Here is a 27,059-nt window from a genome sequence, read left to right on the forward strand (position 1 = left end):
TGAACCTATAATACTATAGAATACCCGCGAGGCGCTTTTATATGGCAAAAGTATCAACCTCAAATAACCCGACCCGAAAAAGTTGGGTCAAACAAGATGTTTATTCTATAAATGGGTTGTTATTTGGGTTAACTGCAATAACCCAAAACTTAATGGATTTTGGTTATGGGTTGAAATTTTATAATTCAGATAGCCCAAATAAGATATTACTTATTTATCTATACTATATTATTAAAAATAATCCTATGTTAAAAGTTACATGTTTTAAGATACTCTTAATGATTATATTAAATTATCAGTTCTTTATTTTTTTTAAATAATTCTATTAACTCTTTACATCAATTACTTTTACATCAATTATCTACGTCATCTGACGCCGCCTACCACCAATAGTCGTCCCTCACCACCACATCGTCACACTGTGCGGACACCGTGCTAGTTGATACAAATAACAATAATATTAAGGAAAATAATAAATAAAGCTTTTAGGGTTTCACTTAACGTTCATAAAAAGATTTACATATCAAAAGTACACCATGAATTTATGGTAAGCATACAAGCATTTAATATATTTTAACAAAAGTCTTTAAGGCTTCGTTTAACAAAAAAACCTAATATTAAACATAAAACTTGTTAATAGTGTATATTTTTTCAATGTTGGACTTCCATATATAGATCGAAAAATGATATTTTTACAATAAATTTTGGCCAAATACAACAATTCCTACATTATGTAGTTGTCTATTATTTTTTTTTTTAATAAAAGTTTGTATCTTTGTTCTAGATGGCAAAATTTTTTAAAAAAATTTCAATACCCATATATATAGATTAGATAAAAAACATGTAACATTAAATGATAACAAATAGGGAAAATATAAAATGTTGTTAACAGCAAAGCTGCTACTCTCACAAACAGTCCCTGAATTTCCCACATGATAAATTAATAAATAACCCCCTGTGAATGTGAGGGTAACAGGAGGGAATTAATTTTGTTAGTAGCATATTAGCTAACTCCTAACAAATAATGTTTAAAAGATACAAATGTATCAAACAACCAAAAATATGAATAGTTCAAAAAAAAAGAGAATATGAATTTAAAGTTATCTGGCACTTAATATATCAAACAACCAAAAATATGAATAGTTTAAAAAAAAAGAAAAAAAAGAGAGAAAATGGATTTAAAGTTATCCGACACTCAAAATAGATGTGATTGTTTTGGTCTGCTTCAAAGATAAACCATTATTGACTGCACACCTCTTGAAATCACTGGCTCGATTTCCCCGTCAACGATCTTATTCAATTTTTAGATTTAGTACCTTTGTTATAAGTTATAACCACCTCCTCGTTATGCCCTCGCCGTTCATATTTGGAGCCTTTCTTTATCGATCGGCTCTAGTGACTACCAACATATGGCAACAAGCCTTACTATAATAATCTTGTTGAACTTTGTTGGTTCTAACAAAACTGATGATTACAAAGCTTCTACATGATTATACAAAGTTATCAATGAAAAGTTTCCGGAGTAAGTGCTTTACTAGTTCATCTACAGTGAAAATAACATGTAACATACACTAAATAAATGGCCGAGTTGGATTTTAAAAAGGTAACCTATGGTATGTACATGCATAGAAGGAAAACTCCTATTAGTCAATGACTGTTTATCACTACGTATCCACCAAAATCGAATCAAATAATCCATTTATATACAATAATAAATATCGTAAAAGAGATTGATCGAATGCTAAAATGTATCTTGTTTGTTGTTTACTTTTGTCACTTTATATTATGAATTTAACTTCAAACGCCACCGAAACGAAGATAACGATAAGATAATAACGAGTTCTAATGTTGTTGAGCTTTTGGTTTAGCGATCCAAGATGGAGTTGGAAGGTGTTGTCTCTCTAAAAATCTCAAGTTTAAATTTAAGTACTTGTGTTTAACCACTTTGCAATCTTTAGGCTGGTTTAATCCATGTATGTATATTTAGTTGGCTAGCCGCCTTGAGTATTTATCCGGAAAAACACAAGAGGTCCCCTAAAGGTAAAAGCCCCAAGAAACCAACTCATGTGACAAGTAACAAAATTGGAATTGAAAATGGACCAAAGGCAAAATTGATCAACACCACCTCTTAAATCCACAACGAAGCGGACCCTTGGATCTTTACCCAACTTCTATAATAATATCGTCTACGCATAAAAAGTAAAGATAAATTGTAATCTCTCACGTATCTTTTAACCACATTCTCCATCTTACAAGAGTTTTTTGTCACACGAACAAAAAGAGTCCTGCAAGTGCTATATGTGAATCTAACATCACATCACATGGTTTATACTTTTCACTCATATGAGATCGGGTAACTTTGGTCACATACACCGTCACGCCATTATCACATTTTCATAAACTTTTCTTTTTTAATGTAAATGGATCATGTAAAACTGGAGGAAAAAAAAATTTTAATATTTACTAAAGAACTAAACATAAGTACAACTGCACGATATTGATTGATAAGACATTGTCATCTCAGCATCACCTTGTCATAAAAAAAAAATTTCTTGCAGCTCCCGACTCAACAATATAATCAGAGTTTTGAGGATCCGTCTTCATGGTAATCTCGGTTGAACATTTGGTGCACTTAAAATAAAATCTGAATATTTGAATTCCAAGATACATCTACACATGTGAAAAAAAAAAAAACACAAAATGAATGTCAGTTAAGACTTATTGTTGGCCTATATGTCATTATATACACTTATATATGTGCATTATACATGTGTGTTTATCAATAACATACCTCTCCAATCACATCTTCTTTGCGTGAATTAAACTTCGTACCCTTATATATGTAGTTTCCACATGTGCTGCAGCGAATGCTCATCGGAAGCATCATTCTAACATTTATCTGTTGATTCTTGGGCATGCGTCGCCTTGGAATTTTTGCCGGATCGACATCCGGCGGATAGTACTTATTTAAAACCTTTCGCTCTGCCATCTCTTTTTTCTTTTTTACTAATCAAACTGATGGAGATCGATAGGATAGCTATCTAGTAATCTTGTGTCCAAATAGACCAAAAGAAAATGAGCAATCAAAATGAGAGAAAAAAACATACCCATATCTAACAATATAGATAAAATGGTATTTTTAAATTGCAAGTCAGAATGGTCTCATCTATGACTGGTAAAATGCCGTCACTCAAATAATAGGATTACCAAAACTGATAAGCAAGCAGGATAGACTATATTGTAAGTGATCCCAATGATGATAACTAAAATTATTAGCTTCTTTACAATGTTCAGCCTAGACTAATAGCAACTAGCCTAGTTTTACAAGCGACAACAAGTGAATATGAACCTAACAGAACAAAGAACAACAATCTCTGGTAGTGCGTGCACAAAATCATCAACTTTTAACATACACAAAACTATCTAAATACTATACAGATATGGCTTCACAAATAGAGCGAATAGCATAGCATGAAATAAATTGCATTAACAAGCCTTTTCACTATTTTAAAATAGAATGTATCCAGAAAATTCGCATTTCTAACTTATAATTACACTTCTGATAACTCAGTTTATCGCTTTTAACCATTCTCCTTCTCCAAAAAGGAAAAACCCCTTACATTTTCCCAACTCGAAAAAGTCAAGAAAAAGAAACACGTTTTCAAAACTTTAACCCGTCTTCAAACGAATAGCTATACAAAAAAGGAGTAGTGGCGCAACTTGTTGTCCGCTTGCCTTCTATTTCTATATAATAACTTACTATGTTCAATCTAATGAAAATCTAATCTATCTTAAATTATAAACATCAGAAAATTATAGAACTTTTTTCCCTAACTAAACGCACCCGGAAATTTGACAAGGTGGGATATCTAAGATTTGATAGTATGGGCATTCTAAAGATATTATCTTTCATGTCAAATACTGCCAAATTTTCTATTTTATGTTGACTTTTGTGGAAAAAATTCACTTTTGAACAAATCTTGAAAAAAACTTAGTTTGTACGAGTAATAACTAAGAGCTACTCTAATGAACACATGAAATAGTAGCGCAAATTGGTAACCTAAAATTCGATTTTTGACTATTAAACCCTAACTAGAACACACAAAAATCAAAAAATAAATCGAAACCTTGATAATAATAATAACGATAATAAAAGTAAATTGCAGAGAAAGAAAATTCGAGGAATAAATAAAACTTACTTATGAAATTGCTTGCAAAGTTTTTTGAGGGTTTGGTTTATTTTTACGGATATCTAAATCTATAATACTATTGAACTAGATTATTACCCGCGTAATACGCGAGAAACATATATAATTAATGACATATTAAATTTTCATAAGTATTTAACCACGTAAGAACTAAACCACTAAAAAAATATGAAGTTACATTAATGGTTGTTTAGATTCCGGTTAAAAGTGATCAGGCGGTTAAAAAATGGATACATCATATATTAGAGGTCTCGCTAAGTAAAGTTTTCGTTTCCTTGGATGTCTTTCATTCATCCGGATATGTCTGCGTCGTCATTGTACTTGTGCTTTAACGTTTTGCTCGAATAATTTAGTTATAGACTAAAATTAATAAGCAATTAAATTATCAATTTATATATCGCATGTTTTGTTAATCTAAGTTAGAATTATGCATTGTATTATCGCAATTTTCATAAAATTATTATTCTGATATGTAATTGTGATAGCTTATTAAGAAGGCCGATTTAGTTTTCAAAACATTGATTTAATAAAAACGTTATATGATAAAAATCTTGTACAAAAATTCTAATAGCCAAACTTTATTCGTTATATGATGAAAATCCTATACAAAAATATAATTTAATAAAAACATATTTCATTAAAAAAAAAAATTTGTTAGAAAATATAAATTAATTTTAAAAAAGAATGATGTAAAATATAAGAATATTAGTTTTCAAAGTTATATCATTAAAAATATTAATTATTAATTTTTACAAATTTAAATAAGGAAATAATAATATTTTAAATTTATTAATATAAAATTAAATCTTAAAAAGTTAAATAAGGTATATGACATCATCATTTGATCTAATGACTCTAATTAAAAGTTAAATTTCATCTAAGGGTCCATACTTCTCTAATTATGAATTAAGGTTTTTATTTTATATATATTTAGAGATACCCGAGAGGTGCTTTTATATGACGATGATTAAGACCATCTAGATTCACTTCTGTTGAATATAACCAAAGTACCAAACCCGAATAAACCGACCCGGATAGGTTGGGTCAAACAAAATGTTTATTCGATAAATGGGTTGTTATTTGGGCCAACTGGAATAACCAAAAACTTTAAACATAACCATTTACAACCCAACTCACCCACACTATTCATTAAAAAACTATTTTCTCTCTCCTATATCTACCCAACCCAACTAAACCCAAATTTTACACTCCCATTAATAACCCAACCAAACTATTTATTTAATTAATCTTTTACAATTAACATATACTGGAGGGGTGCACGCACAATGTGACGGCTCCGAATAAGTCACGTATTAATTACGATTTAAGTTGTAGAGGTAGGTTGGTTATTTCGCATATCCAAATGTTATACCTTCAAAAAGAGGTATAGATTCTTTATAATAAGTAATAAAAAATGATACCCACGTAATGTGTCGATATTTTCATAATCAAAGTTAAAAATATACAAATTTAATTCAATTATTTACAATAATTATTAGTTTGTGAATCATTCCATCGATTCGTAAGAGTCTAGACAAAAATAAGTCACCTAACGAGTCGACTCTTTTTTGATTTAAATTGACTCGACTCGTAAGAATCGACTCATGACTAGTAAGAGTTTTTAACAACTATGTGTATAAGTGTATAACTAGTTGGCTAGCCGCCTTGATTATTTATCTGAAAAAACACAAGAGGTTCTCAAAGAGTAAAGCCCCAAGTAACCAACTCATGTGACAAGTAACAAACGTGGAATTGAAAATGGACCAAAGGCAAAATTGATCAACACACCACCTACTAAATCCGCAACGAAGTGGACCCTTGGATCTTTACCCAACTACCATAATGATATCGTCTAATCGTCTATGCATAAAAGGTAAAAATAAACTGTAATCTCTCACCTATCTTTTACCACATTCTCCATCTTTTACACGAGCTTTTTGTCACACAAACAAAAGAGTCTTGTGAATCTAACAACACATGGTGACATGGTTTACACGAGCTTTTTGGTTGCGTACACCCTCACATCATCATCACATTGTCATAAACTATTTCCTTTTTCATTCGAAATAGATCATGAAAAATTTGAAAATATTTACTAAAGAACTTAACTTAAGTATAACCGTGTGATATTGATTGACCGGACAATGTCACCCATATATCACGTTTGTCATAAATTATTTTTTTTTAATCCAAAATGAATATCTTGAAAATATTCAAATAATTAGATACATTGAAAAACCATCACCTACAAGAGGTTCAAGTCTATCTATATATGAGGGTTTGACTTGCGTATACTCGAGTTCAAGTCTAAAGGGGCAGGAATTACCCTTATTAATCGTCGTGCCTTCGAGTAGATTAGTTGGGGGTTTCCCCCCATTGGTTATTTGAAATAGGCATTTCTACTTCGATGGAGCTCTCTAACGTGGATCCGGTTAATACAATGTATGCTAGACCTCACGCTGTCGAATCACAACATGAAGTTTCCATCGAAATTCACCTTTAAAAAAAAAACAAACACAAGGCGAGGTTGATCACATTGGCCTAATCACACTGGCTTCAAAATGTTAATTATTATAATGTGAGGATTAGATTATCATTACAACTGTATGATGGTCAAGGGCGGATCTTTTTAAGGACCTGTGGGGGCCTCGGCCCCCTCCATTTTTTTCCCATAGTACTATTTTATGCGTATTTTGTTCAAAACATATTTTTTTTAGTGCTATTTTTCTGTTCCCGTGACTCCCAACCCCCTCTGTGACTTTCCTCAAGATCCGCCACTTATTGATGGAGATACAAGTACGATTTCTGTTGGAAAGTTCAATAACTTCTGTATTCATCAATAAAAAGTTAAAAACCCTTTCGACATAAACATGTTTCGAATTAAAAGGCTATACATATAATTATCAATTTCTAGAACCCCCTAACTTGATACAAAGTGGTACCATTAAGCCATGCATTGTCAAAGGGCATGGACCGGTATTATTAGGCCATGGTCCATGCATGGCATGGTCGATCGAGGTGCATGAACATCGATGACACGATGCCCCATCCTAGTACAGAAATGTGGGGAGAAATATTTAGAGTTTTTGTTGTTGACATCATTTGGTACCACACTGAAATTGTCGCCAATTGTTCGATGCTCATTTTAATTGCTAAAAACCCACGAACATCAGTTCTTAACAAAAATAAAAAATAAAAACTAGGGAAAATGAAGAACACTTTTGTTATCGGTCCATATATCGGCAAACAAAAAGTTACACGAAACAATTTAGACAACACCCGTGAAAGTCACAAAAGAAATATGAACCAAATGCATCAAATAACAAAAGTTATACACCTATTAGCTAATGTACGTTGTCTAGCTACAACTATACTTTGTTTCACAAACAAATCAAATAAAAAGAACACAACGCTAAAACCCTAAGAAGCAACGATTTTTTCGAATAGGCCAAGCCTGTTATCCGCCAATCTTGTGTTAAACGCGGATTTCTTGTATTCAAACCAAGTGAATTCCTTGTACAAACTATGCTCTTCTTTTTGCATAAGTGAAGGCAATGGTGCAATTTTTTCACTCAATGGTGGTCCTCCAAAATAGATCATTGACAGCCTACTTTTGGTACCATTTGCCACCACTCTATGCTTCACACTCTTGAATCTTCCATTGGTCATCACCTGCATATCCAAAATCTTTTTAATAACCAAACCACCCAATAATTGGAACAAAACATTCGGGATTTTACTAAAATCTCTAATGTTATTCTTAAAGGAAAGTGACTTGTTGGACTACTGAAAATGACTGATTTTGACTAAGGAAACAGACGCATCATATGGATGGAGATTCTACATAGATACATTCGACCTTTATGTATTTATATTCGAAAACCAAGACTAATATTTCCATACAAACTTATATCCATATAGATTTATCTTTATCTATATCTATAATATTCTATATCTATATTTATGTATAATAATAATATTAACTAAACTTGTACATATTTAAGGAATAATGATGTAAAGTAACAATAACAAGCTACTTTTCCAAAAAAAAGTTGAACAATTTTTTGAGGTTTTAATTAACCAACAAACATATAATTGTTGTTCCTTTTTTAACCAATTATGTATGTATGAATCGAATACCGGTAATGAGCGTAAAATCATGTTAAGCTAAGTGTAACATTACCCAACTTAGTTCGTAAAATCAGACAGTAATGCAAGAATTTTTTAAACCTTAGTTGAATGATGTCTTCACGAATGTTAAATATAATCCTTATGGCTACATTTAACTTGTATAAAACTATTGTATCTAATATATAAAAGAACATCCATGAATTTTATGGTAATTATACAACTATTTAATAAAACTACAAAACATTATGTATAGCAAGTTATTTTAATAACTCTAACAATATCAAATCATCATTGTAAGCTAAGTCAAGTCATTGTATCTACCTTTACAAGATTTTACCATCTTTTTTCGGTATTTAAATTGCACAATGGTTAAAAAAAAAATCAAAACTTTAAAAAACAGAGGTTAACTGAAACTTAAAAAAAAAAAAAAAAAAAAAAAAACTGCAAAATATCAAAAAATAACTTTAGAATTCATACCTGTAAAGAGTCACCAACATTGATGAAAAAGGAATCAGAATCAGGAGGAACAGGCATCCAACTTCCATCTCTTAATGAAATTTCAAGCCCGGAAGTATTATTTGATCTCAAAACTGAAATAATTTGAGGGTCAGTATGTTCACCAAAACCCACCAATTTGTTGCCATTTTTTTCATTTTCATGAAACTCAGGGCATGGTGGGTAATGGTTGACCCTGAAAACAGAGTCACTCTGTTCATCTTTTAACAGCTTACTAAACACATTTCTTGGCTGTAATTTCATTTCATCTGCCAGTAATTCCAATATTTCACATGCCATTTTCTTCACTGATGTCACATAATCATTCACAACACCCCTACACATACACACATACAAAAGAAAAAACAGTAAGTCAAACTTGGTCAACGCCGTTCAAAAAATAAAAAAAAAGTCAAACCTGGTCAACAAAAACAGACTTACTTTGAAATTTATTTATTTTTTAAACACTTGACATTATTAAATAAAAAAAAAAGAGAGAGAAGAAAAAGCAGAGTACTTACTTGAAATTTTCCGGGTATGATTCGGGTTTGGTATTAAGAAGAAGGTATTCAACCCATCCAAAATCACCATTTCGGCCAATGTTTTTGTTTCCATAACCAAATGGGTTGGGCGGCCCAAAATGTTCTTTAACAGAAGGTGGTGAAGCAAAGAATTTGACAGCTTCTGTTTCAAGTTTATTAATAAATTTTGTTGGAACACCATGATTAACAACTTTAAAGAATCCAAAATCTTGACAAGCTTTAACAAGATGGTGTTTGGATTCAGGTTTAGAGAGGTCAATGAGAGGAATAATAGGAGGAATGGTTAATGGGCTAGTAGTAGTAGTGTTTGGTTTAGTAGCTTTGATAAAGAACTGTTCAATTGGAGGTTTTGGAACAGCCACCATGGTTGGAAGTTGCAAGATCTTTGTAAAGATTGAAACTTTATGATGAAATATGAAATGGGTCTTTTTCAAATTGAAAAAAGAGTTGAAGGATGCGATAAAGATTGAATCTTTTGAAAGAAGGTAGTGTGTAAAATGAAGAGAAAAAGAGCGGTATATATACACATAGGTTGTGGTTATTGCTTGGATATTTCTAGGTGAGAGAAGAATATAGTCAATATTGACTTAAATGAGTTTATTTTGTAAGAAATTTATAAATAAATAATAAAATAATAGTTAAATATAAGTATGGGGAAGCATGCATGGTTATTGCCAAATGGTCAAAATCTATGTGTTTTCAGAACCACCAAAATTAGAATTAAGAAAATGGATTAAAGCTAATAGTACATCTTATGAATAGTCAATGGAGTGTTAACATTTTCAAACTTTATGCTTTCAAGTTTCTCCTAGTGAAGGTGGACTATCATTTCATAGATTCTAGAAGGAATGTAACACAAGAAAGTTTTTATTTTTCTTTGTCAAACATCACAATCTTTGAAAGATTTTAGTGTTTTTCATTATTGGATTAAAACATGGTTTTTGCAATTTTCTTCTTTACATTTCAAGTTACATTCACTACAATAAAAACCCAAAGTCTATTCAATGAAATTAATGACACAATACGTATACAATCAATCGATAACAAATAATTTGTCCCAATAACAGAAGTTCAACAAGTTTGTTATAAGTGTGACGAAGAATATGACCTAAAGATCATCCCAATATAGAAAAAGGACAACATCCTAATCCTCTTATCCACAATTGACATTTTATCACACAAGCAATAATTGGTAACATAATTTTAACCTTTGGTGGTTGGTATAATCCCAAATCTAGAGGGGCTATTAGTTGTTTGTTAGTGAATGTTAGATGAAATGCCAGAAATTAAACACATTGTTTAATCCAAACACATGGTTAACCTTAATTGCAAACATTGGTAGGAGAATCTCACAACCACTCTTTAGCTACCAAACTTCACTACCTAGATAACTAGATAGAACAATGAAAAAAGCACTTTGACTTTTTTACAAGGATAAGGTTAAATATGTCATTTGTGATAAGGATGAACTCCCATCCATCTTTCAAATCCATAAGATTTTCTTTTTACAATTTTACATATATGTACGCGGTACAATAACGATATGTGATTGCAAGAAATCTTGTAGCTTGTTTGAATCTTTTCCTTGTCTTTTAAACATATAAATTATTAGATTAGATAACGTTCGAAACGCTTTTCTGAGCCGCCGAAACTTTTAGGACACTTTATACTGATGCTTATAATACGATATGGCATCTACTAAATTTACTATTTTAGCCTTTGTAAGTGATAAATATATATATATATATATATATTAGGTTTTTTACCCGCTCGATGTGTGGATTTTTTTCAAAGCTATATAATAAACTATATAATAAAACATGAAAAAAATAGTGATCTCCATACACAATGTTCTCTTGATGATAGAATTTTGTAATGTGAACTCCATAACATAGAAATTAACCTAAATTCATATTGAAATTTGGCATTGAAGACTTTGGCTATACTTTAAAGCATTGTTATAGTTGATCAAATACCCGCAACATAGAATTAGGCCAACAAAATAAAACAATGAAGTGTCGACCTACATGTCAAGTTGAAAGACGTGAATTCGATGTATTGGAGCGCCCAAAAAATATTATCAATAATTAATATTTGGACTCTGGACCAACATGTTTTGCTACCTCTACTATCGTTTATTGCTTCATATAAAGTACATTATTTCCAATTCATGAAGATTGAAACTTCTGACTACATATAGATTGACGAATGTTTAACTATTTGGTAAATATCTATTATATATAATACCCTATATAAAAGGTAAAAATTAGATCTCCAAAAAAAATTAATTCATAACTAAACTATTAATTTATAATTGACCAAACCTATTTTAGCACCTCTTTAGACGAAGATAATACATACGTAAAATATTGATTTTTAAGAAGTGTCAATCAGATACCTCGCCCTAAGTCGATCAAGTATATGCAGAACTCTCATATAGTGATTTTTCTTTGCTTCAAACTCCAATTACAGAGAAAATAGTACGTCTATTCAATTTTTCAAATTAATATTCTACAACAGATTATGAAAATTAACAATTACAAACAAATTTATATCAAAACCCAGTCTATTTTTATGAAAAAAATAATACCTAAAAAGTAAAACCGTAAATACATACAATTCTAATAAATATAAGGAATTAGTAATATATAGTGGATTTGTAATGTAATATTGTTACCAAATTAATGTTGATCGACCCATAAATAGATTGTTTTTGGTATACGATCTAGCTTATTTTATATTTTGTATTTTAAATTTTCTTTAATAAGATTAGTATTGTCAAAAAAAACATGGAGATGCCACATAAGATTTATCCCATGTGGCAATATCTAAGCATAGTTTTGAATTGGAAAGAATGGTTTAGAATGCTATGATTCTTACTGTTTTAATATATATATAGATAGATATATATATATATATATAATAAGAAAATGTCCTTATAAAACATTTTTTAGCCATATACAACACTGTATACATTTAAAACTGTATACATTATACAATTGTACAATACAATCAAATAATGCATATATTGTTGTGTAAGGGATCACCTCTAAAAAAACCATTATAAAGAGCAATTTTTCAAACAGGACCGTTACATGTTACCAGTTCAATAATACTCATTAGGCTAGGAATGATCGAATTGGATCACACTAGATCAAATTAGAACCATGCCAGATCGAACTAGGCCTAGACTATAATTGAACCGATTAACATCATTGTTTTTCTTTTCTTGGTTCACCACTATATTATTATTTGAATGTGTTTAACATCTAAATTAATATTATAATTTTTTTTGCTTATGAATCTTTGTGTTAGAACTTGAATATTATTATTATTGGTTTTTTTTTTTTTCGAATGATGTGAAAACTTAATATTATTGGATTGTTATTGAAATTGGGTTATAATTATTTCAACATTATTATGTTAAATGTACATTTCTTTTTACTTATTGCTTTAACCATATCCAAGCAGTAGAATTTTGATGATATTTCGTCTTAATTAGTGTCAATTCATTATTTAGAAGTTAGAACACTAAAAAATTTCAAAGAAATGTTTTATCCTTACAATATACTTTAAGAAACTCAAATATTACATGAATCAGTCTTTTTTTTTTTTAATTAAAATTATTTATTAGATAATTATTTTTTATACTTGTTATGACTATATAATTTTTTTACACATGTTCTGATGTTCATATATTATTTGTGTATATTTGATCATCAACTATTTTATGAATTATTTATTTATGCATGTATATGCTCATAGCACTATTTTATGTACGTATGTTCTTTTAAATCGCGTGTCCATATAATTGTAAAATTTAAATTTGGTCTAATTAAATAACTCAAAATAACCACCATGTAAAGAATTACAGTACAATGGTAAGAAATTGATTTAGAAAATCTCTAAACATTCATGCTAATGTTTAAAGTTTCTAGCCTAACTTTTAACTTAATCATACATAACAACCGTATGGATTTTTTTATTTATATCCAGTTAAATAAATCTATTTTATTGTAAATAAAAGGGTAATTTGCAACAAAAAAAAATAATATCCAACTCTTTTTCTTTTATCAATAAAAGGTATTTAATTTTTTAAAACATAAAAATAAGAGAGATTTACATATATATCCTACTTTTGAGACATAATTACATATCTAACCAAATCATGCTTTAGAGCATTGTATTTATGCATTAATTAAAACTTACATTTTGGGTAGATATATAATTATGTCTCAAAAGTAATATATATATATATATATATAAATCTTCCTAGAAATGAAACCCTTTTTAAATGTTTTTAACTCTGGTTTTCGTTATGTATTCATACATGGAAAAACCATTATGGTGTTCAAAATCATCCATATCCGAGACCGTAATCTGGATATCTAAAAGCTCTAATATCTAAACTTTAAATATTCGACTTTTGGATTCAAATATTTAGATATTAAAATATATTATCCGAAATTTCAAATAAGTTTTAGGTAAACTACTTTATTTTTCCGTGACAATTTATTTATTCATGTTGTGTTGATGTTGAAAAAAAGAACGGTAGTTGTTGAGCATTTACTAAGTCAGATATCAAAAATTCGGATAGTAAATTTCAATATATGAATATAAATCCGAAAAGTTGGATGTATGAAGTTCGGATATCTAAGACTTCAGATATTTGAGTTTCCGGATAAAACCGAATTGGATTACATGGTTAGATTGGGATAGTTTTTAACACCTCAGTGGTTCATCCGTGTATGAAAACTTTGCAAAATAAAACCACCGTTAGAAGATGTCAAAGTTTTTTTTTAAACAGTAAAAGAAAGGGTTTTTTCTATGTTTTAAAAAAGAAATTGCATCTTTTCATCGATAAGAAAATAATATACCTTAATTAGAAAAGAACAAAGTTGGATTATTTTTATGCAATTTTCCCTAAATAAAATATACTGTATTTATATAATTATTAAAACAATAGTTAACCTAGTCTTTTAAAGGCCTCTTCAAATTTAAAGCTATTTTTAAAAATTGCCACATATGTTTTTATCCTATGTAGCATCTCTATAATTTTTGACAATATTTACCTCTATTTTATATATGTATTTTACAAAATTCAAAAGCAAAGAAAAATAAAATCATAAACTGTATAAACTTAAAATATACTTTTAAAACTGGAAAATATTTAGTTTTCAAAATAGTTATATTCAATCCTACGTATTATAAACTCTAACTATATCACATTTATCATTTGATATATTAATTTAGTTTTCTTTTTTATTATCTTTTTCTTGGTGATCATGTAAAAACAATTTTTTTTTTATTTAATATAAGGTTTTTTTAAAAAAAATTTTTTTTACAAACATGGAGGACTTTTCTCTTTAATTTTAATTTTTATATATGTTCTTATTATTATGATTAAGGTTGAAGGAAATGTTCATCAACTTAGTTGATAAAAACCTCCATAATGCCCAATGAACATTTTGAAAATATTCAAGTGTAAACATCAATTGTTTTCATATTTATTTTTAATAACATTTTGATAGTGATATATTATACCCATATTTAACATTGTTTTATTTATATTCACATGCTTACAAAATTAATTAATAGGAATAATCACATTGAACTAATTAAACAAAATATTTGTTATTGTGTATGTCTACATCAAAATATTTAAATCAACACTAATTGAACAATAACTTATAATAATATGTGGGATAAAATACCTAGTATATATATATATTGTTGTAAAATAACTAAGATATACATAAATCTCCAACCAAAAAGAATTAGGTAACGGGTGACGAAAAGGTTTTGATGTGTGAGGGCCAAGCTGGCAATGGAAAGTCATAAAAGCAACAAGTGGCAAGTGGGGATAAAGGTAAAAGCCGACGTTGGAATGGGCGAATGTGAAGAGGCCACGTGGGTGACAGGGACAACGTTGTACCCGGCCATAACACGCGTCCACGCAAGTGTAGTTTGCGTGTCTTGTGTCTTGGCCATTCCTTAAACACGTGGTATTACTGGAATATATATCGTACATTCTCTCTGCATAAAAGCGGCTCCAATAAGTGCTATTTAAATTCAATCAATTTTTACTTTGATATTTTCTCACAAGGCCGGCCACGTTCTCCATTTCTTTTCTTTTTTTCTTTTCTAAATAAACGGATTAATAGATGAAAATCAGGAAGACAAAGTCTCAATAACTTAAATCTACACGGTTTAATCCGATATTACGTGGTTGTATTGATTTATTTTCTTTAATTATGATTGCAAACTAAAAATTGAGACTTCACATTAATTTAATGGGATAAAAAAATTTAGTCAAGGTAGGTCTGAATTATTTAAAAGGTAAATTACAAAAATCATACATGAAGTTTGTTTAAAAGTACATTGGTCATACCTACAATTTAAAAATTACGTGAGTCATACTCATCGTTGTCAAAAACTTACATTGACCATACCTATCACTGACGGCCGTCAATTTGGCTGTTAAGTCAAGTCACGTGTTGTGCATGTGAGGTATCAAAACCGTAATTTCGTGTATACTTCAGGTATCATTTGTGTAATTCACACTAATAAAAACAATTAAGATATTTATATTTATATTTCATTTATTAAAGTGGGTAGATATTCTATATTAAAATTCACACACACACAAATACACACACATATATATATATTTACTTTTTTAAAAAAATCTATTTCAAAATAATTTTAAAAAATTATAGGATGTCATCATACGATACAAGTTTAGGCTTAGAAATTCTAAGATTAGACTAATGATTAACCCTGAAACTTTAAACACAAAATACTACAAATTGCTTACTTTGAGATATACTCTAAAACCGTAACGAGTATTCGATATTGCTTTACCCATCTAATCTGGGGAGGATGTCAACAAACCATACGAAAAAATTATATTGCTTTTTAAAATTATATTTTTTTAAACAACGTTTTTATTAAAAAGAATAAATTATAAATTAATAATAATAATAATAATAATAATAATAATAATAGAAAAGTGAAAATTTTAATGGTTTTGATGGTTCTCATCCTTGTTATATTCACTCTACACGTATAACAAAATATTAATGACATGTTTAATAATAAATGCATTATTGTATCAACTATTTTTCTCAATATACTTTTCATTATAAAAATTATTGTTTCATAATAAATGTCATATGTGCCCAACTTAATAAATGAAGAATAAATAAAACTCTAAAATTCTTAATAATTATTTTTATAGTGAATTACATAGTACCTGAAGTATGCACGAAATTACATTTTTGATACCTCACATGCATGACACGTGACTTGACTTAACGGTCAAATAGATGGTCGCCAGCAATAGGTATGGTTAGTGTAAGTTTTTGACAACAATGGGTATGAATCACGTAATATTTAAATTGTAGGTATAACCAGTGTAGTTTCGAACAAACCTCAGGTATGATTTTTATAATTTACCCTAATTTAAAGTTAGCTTATATTTGACCCGTTGTCATCCTTTCATTTTGATCATTTTAGATTACTATAATAGATACAAATAAATAATAGACACATTTTCATAAATTTGTAATTACAAATTACATTTAGCTAGGTTAGTCAATTTCATAATTAATCTATCGAAAGCAGGTTAGTTATTTTTTTTTTTCCGAACATTCAATCGGTATGTGACGTTAAGGAAATCTCACCGTGTAATGGTAAAACCTTATACGTACCATAGACAACGAGGTGTTGACCATGAGCCGTTACAAGTATTCGAGGGAAAAAACTCCAAGACTTGCCATTCCTAATTAAGGATCGAACTCAAGACTTTGGGTAAAATCTGGGATGCCTTTGACCAGTTGTACTAGTCATTATTGGCTAGGATAGTTATTTTTAGTTTTGAGTAGATATACGATTTTTCATCTTTAGTTATTTGGGGATGTCATACATTAGATTGTGCAGCAATAAACAAAAAACATTTAAGCTTTTATATTAGTAACTATCTTATAATATAAACAGAAATAGTTATCCACTATATCCAACAACACTCGTTTATAGAGATGAAATAATGTAAGAAAATGAAATGGTTGAAACAGGAATTTGTCTTTGTTCCAAACTTTTATAGCTAAAGAAAGTGAAAAATGGTAAACAATGAGGTTTGAATCTTGATATATGTTAATCCAAATATCAACTTTACTTTGAAGTATGGTTTTAATTTTAGAAGACTTTTATCTTCATTTAACTTAATGTATAATTCAGCGGTTAAGATTTTAATATATTAAATAAAAAACTCCCAACAGTTGGTATGTTATGTATAGTTGTTATAAATGTATGGTAAATACAGGATAAGGTTATGAGAAAAGTAGAAATGATGGTAAAATGGTACGGATGAAGCCAGCTAGTAGATAAGGTTAGCCTTTTCTTTTTCTTATCCGTAACATAATGCTTGCATGCCTAAAGGTAGGTGATATTTGTATCATTGTTTTTCATTAATGTACCATAATGTATAAGTTTTACAGCTAACTGTCTAAGTCAATATTACACAAATGTGGTACATCAATCAAAATAGATGATACTAATATCACTTCTCATGCCTAAAGAAGAGATCGAGGTATATATGATACCCCTTCCGTCCTATTAAATTTTTACGCTTTTAATTTTTTAAAGTTAAACTTTACGAATTTTAACTATATATAGTTTTATTTGTGTTATATAATAGTCGATGAAAATTATACCAATAAAACAAACATTTAAAACACAATCAATTCATATAACTTTTATCAAATATTATATAAATATAAATATAAATATTTATGGTCAAAGTTTAGTAGGACGGAAGAAGGAGAAGTAAAATTTATTGATACTGTAAATGTTGATTTGGCTAATTACATATTGACAACACCACATACACACTTCATGATAACGGTGGGTAAGGCCATTATTATTATTATTGAACACGATTAAAGGGTGCATGCATGCATGCATTCATGCATGGGGTCCGGCCTTTGTCTTCATGATCTAGCTAGTTGCGACGTGCGATGTAAGCCGTACAACGTCAATCAATTATATATGCTACGTTTGACCAGACCAATATAGATTTTAGATTCGGTCAATATATATATGACAGTGTACGTACTGCCACGATACACATGTAGTTTTTTTAACTTTTCACTTTTGTTAGACGATGACACGTAAATGCATTGTAAATGGTCTCACTAAGAATCTAGCTCGCTAGCTAGTTGGCGATGGATAACCACTAGCTTCATTAAAGATGACATAGAATGGTATTGAGCGGCGGTAATAAAAGAAAGATGGGGTCCTAGCTAGCACTTTTTGAAGAAATTTTGTTCGGTTTGACTTGTTATTTAGCATTTGAACTTCTTCATATCATTCCAGAGGAGGCCCGGAGGGAGCCGATGCGACCTTATGCCAATTCACATGTTTGAAGGGGCACAAGTTTGTTAATATTAATTTTCTACGTATATTATATAATTATAAGTTTAATGCGTTATATATATAAATATATTTGATTTTAGTAACTAGTTAATGACTAAATTATAATACTATGATTTGGTTATAGTTATAAAGTCTCATTTATTAAAAACAATTGCTTATATATTTGAATTCCCCAAAAGTTAGGGCATATTTTTTTCGACTCGATCTGGGTATTTGAATTCTCAGAGCCGCTATTGTATAATTCATTTGACTATAACTACTTTTACAGAGTAAATTATATATCATGAAATCTACGTGTATATATATATGTCATCGACCAGTTATATTCTATGGGGGTTTGCTAAACACAGCCCTTAGGGCTGCAATTAACATGCATTAAATAGTTGTACACTTACCATAAAATTCAGCGGGTAAAGCTTTTGATACGGAAGGTACAAATTTTTTATGCACGTTAAATACATCCCCAAGGCTATATTTAGCATTTCCCCTATGTTACAATAACTTAAATAACCTATATTGGATACATATGTTTTACCCAATTCATCTTCTACTAGGCGCATACCGAACCAAAGGTCCAAAACCAACCAGCAACCCGGCCCATAACCAACAAGCAACCTGGCCCATAACCAACCCACCCTTTTTTTTTCCGAACATTCAGTCGGTATGCGACATCAAAGAAACCTCACTGTATAATGGTGAAGCCTTGCATGTAACCTAGACAACGAGATGTTGACCATGGGCCGTTACAAGTATTTGGAGGAAAAAACCCCAAGACTTGTCATCCCTAAGGATCGAACTCAAAACCTTGAGTAAAACCTGGAATGCCTCTGACCAGTTGTGCTAGTCATCATTGACAACACAATAATAATAGTAAGAAAACCACAAACTAGGTCATATATCATGTTTAGAGGCAATGTACGTCGACCTTCACAATTCACATAATAACGCCTAACAGCAATGCGACAGCTAGCCATGAGCATGAAAATAAATAAAGTACTTAAAAATAACATGCATGCTAGACAACATTTCTAAGCTCGGGAATAGAGCAATGACGCGGCTGACCACTGTCACTAGCTATAGTAGAGTTCCAGCAATAGGGGTTCCGGGTCTGGGATGGACTTATAGCAAATCAATTATTAAGGTGGTGCGATCATATGGGTTCTGGCTAATTGAGCCATGTATCGAGCTTGACCAATAGAATTAACCATCATACTACCCACAACAACAGGGTGTAGTAATTAAATTAACACCTTGCGCAAATGAATCAGCTCGAATATGAAAATAGTTTGAATTGGTACTAAACATACTGCGAAGATATGATGGAAAATGATCGAAATAACCCGGCTAGACCCACGACAGCTTCCAACAGAATGTTACCAGAAAAATTTTTCTTAATAGAGTTAAAGGCATATAAAAAGGTCACAGCCAACCCTCGACACCTTCCTCCCTCTTCCTCACTGTCACATCAGTTTTTCTCTCTCCTAAATCACTTCTTCCTCACTCACTACCAACCCCACCTCTTCCTCAAATATATATAATATAATCTATATAAAAGCCACACGCACATACATATAATTTATACAAAATTGGACCCACCTCTCCCCGTCCTCACAATTCCTTCCAACGAAGGGCTTTGAGGAAGAGCCCTTGGAAGAGCTTGTTGCCAATGGTGTCCTCGTCGACACGGTTGAGGAAGAGGCTCACGAAGAGCCGTCGTTGGCCAAGGCCTAACCCAATTTTCTTTCAAGTTAGCATGTTCAAAAATATTCTTGTTATAAACTTGTCTATATAAGTATCAATAAAGACTACAGAGAAGTGTATCTCTTTAGAATTGAAAACGAGCAACCAGCAACAGGTATCTCAACCGCGAACTCAGTATAGCAGAAAACAGAAAAGAGGGCATATAAACCCAAAAACAAGAAGAAGCCCGAATCAACCTATGCCTGAGTCCAATCTGGACAGCCTTATGCCTCAGTAGACAGTCCAGCATTATTTCTTGCCTCAAGGCCGGTTATAGTAAAAATGCCAGACCCAAACCCAAAACCAAACCATATTAAATTAACCCAAGTAAGACATTTTTGCATATCATTTTTGCTTTGTTTCTGAACTCAATGAGCCCGGTTTCATTGGATGATCGGCCTAGACACCAGTCACAAAGACAGTATAGTGTTTGGAAGAAGCAGACTTGTAAGAAGTGAAGTTATTGGAAGATGGTTCTGGATAGAAGTCTAATTTGCTGAAGTGATGGTAGGATTTTGGTGGGCGGTTTATGGTGTCGCCCTGTTAGGGTCAAGTGGTGTGATGAGACTGTCCAGATTAGACGTACTCAGGCATAGGCTGATTCGGGCTTCTCATTGTTGTTTTGATCAAGTGGGATAAGGAGAACCACTAGCTTGAATCTAATAGCAATTTTGTTAGATATATGAAGTCTTTTACTGGGAACCTCTTTCCAAGTTAACTGAAGCAAGTAGTTTTTGGTTTTGATATACACGATCTAACTGGTAATCTGGTATTTATGGCCTTTTCTTACACATTTTTCTAGACTATCCCATTTATTTAGTACGAGTAACATTTAAACCAAATCAATTCCAAGACATTCAAGACGTCTTACCACTAGACCAACTTGGAAATAATTTATGTTAAAAACTTGAAACAAAGATATTTTTTACGAGAATGTCTTCAGACTCCAATACACAATCAACATGAGCAAACAAATCATGATGATATTTTGGAAGAATAAACCATCACCAAGTAGTCTAGTGTTAAAAAGTCATGTTAACAAAAAATTTATGGCTTTTGAAAAAGGAGTTTCTTTCTAGCCTGTTTGCCATTCTTCCTTCCAAAAAGCTACACATCATATCCGCTAGTCAACATGCTTGGTGAAGGTCTACTTTCATGACTCAGTTTCTAGTATTAGATCAACAAAATGTTTTTCCATAAAACATCAATCTATTTAAGAGGCTTTCCCATCCATACATAACAAATTAACCATAGAAAATAAATCATTTTAGTCTGTCAGAAGGTGCCAAATTCAAGCGATTTTGATAACCAATACTTAATAAGTAGTATATATTTGCAGAAATGATCTGTTTTGTTGGTAAAACTAGGGGTGTAATTGAGTCGAGCCAACACAATGCCAAGCTTAACTAATACCACATTCTACCCAACTTGTTGACCCAAGAGGTTTTTTAAATGGAAAAGAAACATGTATACGGGTTCAACTTAACCCGATGGGCAATGATCAGCTCTACATAGCTTTGCCCTGAACTGGACCATTAATAACCATACTAAAAATTACATGCATTAAACCTATAGTCAAATTTCATGAGCTATTACTGGTAATGAAAATCTGAAGGACTTAAACATACTTTAGAAAAAAATAAATCAAAACCTAAAAGGACTATATTAAATTGGCTATACTGCCTATACTGGGACGTCCTTGGAGTACATCGTTTCACAAAATCGCTAAAGCTATCTAAATTTTTTTCCACTAGGACACAATGAAGCTAGTTACCTATGCGGAATCATGATAAATCAAGATATGACCAAACCAAAAGGTCAAATATAGTATGACAAGGAACAAATTGCTATTTACCCGTTCGCTATAAACCATCTCCATTGCCATCAGTATTCTTTTTTCCTTTCTCAAGAGTCGATTCTTTGGCTTCTTGATGAGCCAAATCATAAGTTGCATGAACCCCAACAAAGAAATAGTAAACAAGCATCACCGCGCTGCATATAAAGAACCTCTTAAACGCTATAGTACCTAAAGATCCAATCAAAAACACATTCATCAAAATCGACAATGCAGGCAACCATGGAACAAGCGGAACACCCCAGACCATCGGAAGCCTCTGCTTTGGAATCAACGTCATTCCAATAGTACCCGCAAACCAGCACCCACCTGACACTGCATATCCAACCCACCCTTTCACGTTTGCACCCCAAAGTGCTGTTATTCCAATAGACGAACCAATGATAACAAACAAACAAACCATGAACTTTGCCAAATCACGTGTAGACGTTGTGTCCTTCACATAATAGCGCCTAACTAGCAACGCAACAGCCATGAGCATGAAAATAAAGAGCGTACTAAAGGATAACACACTTGACAAAACATCTAGGCTTGAGAACAGGGCTACAATGCAGCTAATTGTGGTAACCAACAGAGTGGCGTAGATGGGCGTCCCTGTTTTAGGGTGGACTAAAGCAAACCAGGGTGGGATCATATGGGCTCTAGCTATTTGAGTAGTGTATCGAGCTTGTCCCATTGACCCAATCAACATACTTGTAAGCATTCCCTTAAGAGCACATAAGCTTACAACATACTTGGCCCATTTCATCCCGATTTTCTCAAAAGCAACTGAATACGCTGCATCTTTATCTATCTCAGTGTACTTCACCATGGCTGTAAGAGCTAATGCCATTAAACAATAGACCACACTAATTGTAGACATTGAACCAACAAGACCCAAAGGTATATCTCTTGATGGTTTTTTTGTCTCTTCGGCCATGTTAGCAACCATATCAAAGCCAGTATAAGACCAGTAAACAACTGCTGCAGCTTTAAACACCCCTTCTGGCCCGTATGGGAAGAAAGGTTCTAAATTTGAGGACTTAGCATGTATAAACCCAACAATTATGATGAAAAGAATGATCAAAGAACTAATTGCTGAAAGTATCATGTTTGAAGTTGATGTTAGCTTTGTTCCTCTCATTGCCACCATGTTGGCAATAAATAAAATTGCCACGGCAATAGGGTCTAATAAGTTGAAACCTTCTGCAAATGATTTAACCCGAATGCGTAGAATATCTGGATTAGAGCTAAACATACTTGCAAAGTATGATGAAAAGGATCGAGCTAAACCGGCTGCACCAGCAACAGCCTCCAGCAGAATGTTACCTGAAAAAATTCATCAAATTAAAGGATTGTTTGGCAATGTGTTTTCAAATTAAGGATATGACATTGAACCTATTAATGACATAATTGAACGAAAAATGGTTCGATGATCTAAAAGGATATATGAAAACGTGTTGTTCGTTATTCCAGGTAATAAACTTTGTTTAATAAACTGTAATTAACTATTTAAGAGATTACATGTAAAATAAGACTTCAAAAAATCCAATTATGCAATGGCTGCTCAAACAAAACAATAGTACAATAACCATTCTAGTCTATGAGTAGATGGGATGAAACAGTCATACGGTTAGAGATATTGCTTCCAGATTAACCTCCGACAAGAGTGTTTGGCAGTCTAATAACAAACTAACTAAATTGAAAACCGATGGTTACAACAATAGTACAGTACATAATTTGAGTCAAAGGTGGTATATGGGTAGGTGGGATGAAAACAATCATACATACAGGTAAGAGTGTTTGGCAGAATAATACTAACAAACTAAGTAAATCAAAAACCGATGGTGCTCCAAACAAAAAACTAAACGAATAATCCAACGGCACCCGGATAAGCATTTATTCTAATAAGCTAAATTGTAATTTGATATAATCCAAAACCCGACCAAATAACCCCAAACCTACATGAGGTAGCTTGAATTCGATGACAAAGAATCCCCCAAATTAAACATCCCCTAATCAAACTAACAAAATATCAAAGTTAATTTAGTGATTTACCAGCAGCAATGAATGCGAAAAAGTCGCCCAACTCAATCCTCAAAAAGGAAAAAGAGCCACCAGCAATAGGAATCTCAACAGCAAACTCTGTATAACAAAAAACAGAAAACAATGCAGACAAACCCGACAAAACATACGACAAAACAATAGCCGGTCCAGCATCGTTTCTTGCTTCAAGACCAGTAATAGTAAAAATACCAGACCCAACAACAGACCCAAAACCAAGCCAGATTAAATCAACCCAAGTCAGACATTTTTGCATGTCGTTTTCGCTCTGTTTCTTAAGCTCAACGAGCTCGGTTGCATCGGTTGATCGGCCTAGACACCTGTCACGAAGACGTGGTAGAGTTTGGCAGAATGCAGACTTGTAGGAAGTCAAGTTTTGGAAAGATGGTTCAGGGTAAAAGTCTTGTTTGCTGAACCGCCAGTAGGATTTTGGGTCCATGGGTGAATTTGGGTTGAGGGGTGTACGGAGGGTGGATATATAAGTGGGTTCGGATACTACTTGTTGTTGATTTGGGATTCTCATCGTTTTTTTCGGACGCCAAAAAAAAGGAATCCAAGTGATGTATGGATTCTTTTCTCAATGATTCATGATTGAGATGAGATAATCTTTTACTTTGAGTCAACTTTTTCCAAATGATATTTTTCTCCCAATATTTTATTGTTTTATTTTATTATTTGTTATTGTTACCTAGCTGTATTTTTTAAGTTATTAGATCACGTTTTTTATTTATGTAGCCAAAGATATAGTATTAAACTTTGTTGATTAAACATCCAGATATGGAGAACGAGTATATCTTATAAGCGTAAATTACAATTTTAGTTTTTTATACGGTTTTAATCATTAAACTAAAAGAATAAAAACACTATTAATTTTATATATTAAAAACTGAATCTGAGCCAAACTTCAGGTGTTTTGTTAGATATTATCTTTTAAGTTATTAGATCATGTTTTATCGGAGAAAAATGAGTAGGTTATTATACATCCAACTTGGGTGAAAAATCATTCACATACAATTTTTTTAATATTTTTAATAAATGTTTGGGCCCCATGCTTTTTATGTCTTAAAAAAAAACTATGTATGGGGTTTTCCACCCAACTTGGGTGCCTAATAGCCTCATATTCCTCTTCCCCGTTTTATATTCATGTAGCCAAAGATATAGTATTAAACTTTGAACGAGTATATCTTACAAGTGTAAATTACAATTTTAGTTTTTTATACGGTTTTAATCATTAAACTAAAAGAATAAAAACACTATTAATTTTATATATTAAAATTGAAACTGAGCCAAACTTTAGGTGTTTCGTTAGATATTATCTTGGCTGATTAGAAAATTTACATATTTTCTATTGTGTTTTGAAATAGTTTTTTTTTAAGTTTACAATTTAATACTCTATTGGTTATAAGGCAGATTCGATTTAGCTGATAAGTGTTGTTCATTTTTTTTTTAATTTTAGTCTTTTTAAATAAAATTAATACGAAGATGATTTTTCAGATTTGGTTTGTTTTTTATACTTTTGAGAAATTAGGTTGATCTTTTTTGTTATTAAAAGATGTGGTATAAAGTTGATGAAAATGATAATGATAGATATATGTATTTGTAGGTATCATATTTGTTAACTCTAAACGTCTCATTTTAAACGTTTAAGTTTGATTCAGCCGGCATTATCCAGTTTCGTATTGTTTGGCTGTTTGCATATTGCGAACTAATTTTTCATGGGCTCTTATTTTGAATGAACTTATGGGCTTTTTTTACATAGCTTAATTTTCATATGTACATGGGCCGAGCCTGAATCTTGAACTCAAAGGGAAGTAGGGAACTATTTTTGACATCAAAAAATTATTTTGACTCCAAACTTGCTTCTTGAAGTCAAAAGCAATGATATATGTTGAATCGCAAATGCGAGAACACGAAATTGCAATGCAATTGCTTTATTGCGTTCTTATTTTGCAATTTCAAGTTCTTTAGTTTTGATATCCGAAATTTAGTGGCGACTTTAGCTATCTTGTTGATCGACTGAAAATAATTGGTTGAAAGTAAAGTTGTATATTATATAACATTTGAAATCACTCATGTTATTTTCATTTATATATATCACTATAGAGAAATGTTTATTTGAAGCTAAAATTCTAGTGAAAATCACAAAACTTATCATCAAATCCACATCATTCCTATATTCGTCTGAATTTTAACCCCTTTATAAATGCCTCGAGTTAGGCTACCGAGAAGAGCAAAGCCCCCTTGGAACGCTGCAACTGTTTGATTAAGGGCTTCACCCATATCATATCACAATTTCTGGCAATGGTGCTGCTGTTAGGCATGTATAAACACATTGTGTTATGTTTCAAATCACAGTGTGTTTGGTTAGTTTTTTTGATTTTCTCATTAGTTTTAGTTTTTATGATCACAACTCTATAGTTATAATAAAAAGACGTAAAATAATGGAAAACTTAAAATGTTTGGTGGCCATACTATTTCACTAATTTACTTGCTCATATGTCCTCTAACTATATATTCCATTGCCTAGCCTCTAACATGAATGTGTATTTCTATTTTGTTTTCTGTGTGCTAACTTAGACTGATTTAGATGTAATGACATATACCAATATT

General features: G+C 31.3%; 3 protein-coding genes across 3 annotated transcripts; all 3 read right to left on the bottom strand.

The window, feature by feature from the left end:
- Positions 1 to 2,526: 2,526 nt before the first annotated feature.
- Positions 2,527 to 2,989, bottom strand: LOC122591934 (splicing factor YJU2-like). Its single transcript, XM_043764157.1, has 2 exons — positions 2,792 to 2,989; positions 2,527 to 2,670 (listed from the first exon to the last, which is right to left on the bottom strand). The coding sequence occupies exons 1-2, from the start codon at positions 2,987 to 2,989 to the stop codon at positions 2,527 to 2,529; spliced, it is 342 nt and encodes a 113-aa protein (XP_043620092.1).
- A 4,473-nt stretch (positions 2,990 to 7,462) lies between these two features.
- On the bottom strand, positions 7,463 to 9,860 carry LOC122591201 (gibberellin 2-beta-dioxygenase 1-like). The gene is made up of 3 exons (XM_043763425.1): positions 9,356 to 9,860; positions 8,817 to 9,171; positions 7,463 to 7,880 (listed from the first exon to the last, which is right to left on the bottom strand). Exons 1-3 carry the CDS (start codon positions 9,739 to 9,741, stop codon positions 7,629 to 7,631), a joined length of 993 nt encoding a protein of 330 aa, XP_043619360.1. The 5' UTR covers positions 9,742 to 9,860; the 3' UTR covers positions 7,463 to 7,628.
- Positions 9,861 to 22,191: 12,331 nt separating this feature from the next.
- Positions 22,192 to 25,019, bottom strand: LOC122593134 (cationic amino acid transporter 8, vacuolar). The gene is made up of 2 exons (XM_043765493.1): positions 24,444 to 25,019; positions 22,192 to 23,714 (listed from the first exon to the last, which is right to left on the bottom strand). Exons 1-2 carry the CDS (start codon positions 24,970 to 24,972, stop codon positions 22,414 to 22,416), a joined length of 1,830 nt encoding a protein of 609 aa, XP_043621428.1. The 5' UTR covers positions 24,973 to 25,019; the 3' UTR covers positions 22,192 to 22,413.
- Between the last annotated feature and the right edge of the window lie 2,040 nt (positions 25,020 to 27,059).

The sequence above is a fragment of the Erigeron canadensis genome, chromosome 3, assembly GCF_010389155.1.
Source record: "Erigeron canadensis isolate Cc75 chromosome 3, C_canadensis_v1, whole genome shotgun sequence".
Classification (NCBI taxonomy): Eukaryota; Viridiplantae; Streptophyta; class Magnoliopsida; order Asterales; family Asteraceae; genus Erigeron; species Erigeron canadensis.

Coding starts and splice junctions, on each gene's coding strand:
- LOC122593134 (XM_043765493.1), bottom strand. CDS start 24,972: ATGAGAATCCCAAATCAACAACAAGTAGTATCCGAACCCACTTATATA. Junction 23,715..24,443: donor TTTCGCATTCATTGCTGCTG/GTAAATCACTAA, acceptor GAATTTTTTCAG/GTAACATTCTGCTGGAGGCT.
- LOC122591201 (XM_043763425.1), bottom strand. CDS start 9,741: ATGGTGGCTGTTCCAAAACCTCCAATTGAACAGTTCTTTATCAAAGCT. Junction 9,172..9,355: donor TCATACCCGGAAAATTTCAA/GTAAGTACTCTG, acceptor GTGTATGTGTAG/GGGTGTTGTGAATGATTATG. Junction 7,881..8,816: donor ATGTTGGTGACTCTTTACAG/GTATGAATTCTA, acceptor TTGGATATGCAG/GTGATGACCAATGGAAGATT.
- LOC122591934 (XM_043764157.1), bottom strand. CDS start 2,989: ATGGCAGAGCGAAAGGTTTTAAATAAGTACTATCCGCCGGATGTCGAT. Junction 2,671..2,791: donor AAGAAGATGTGATTGGAGAG/GTATGTTATTGA, acceptor TCACATGTGTAG/ATGTATCTTGGAATTCAAAT.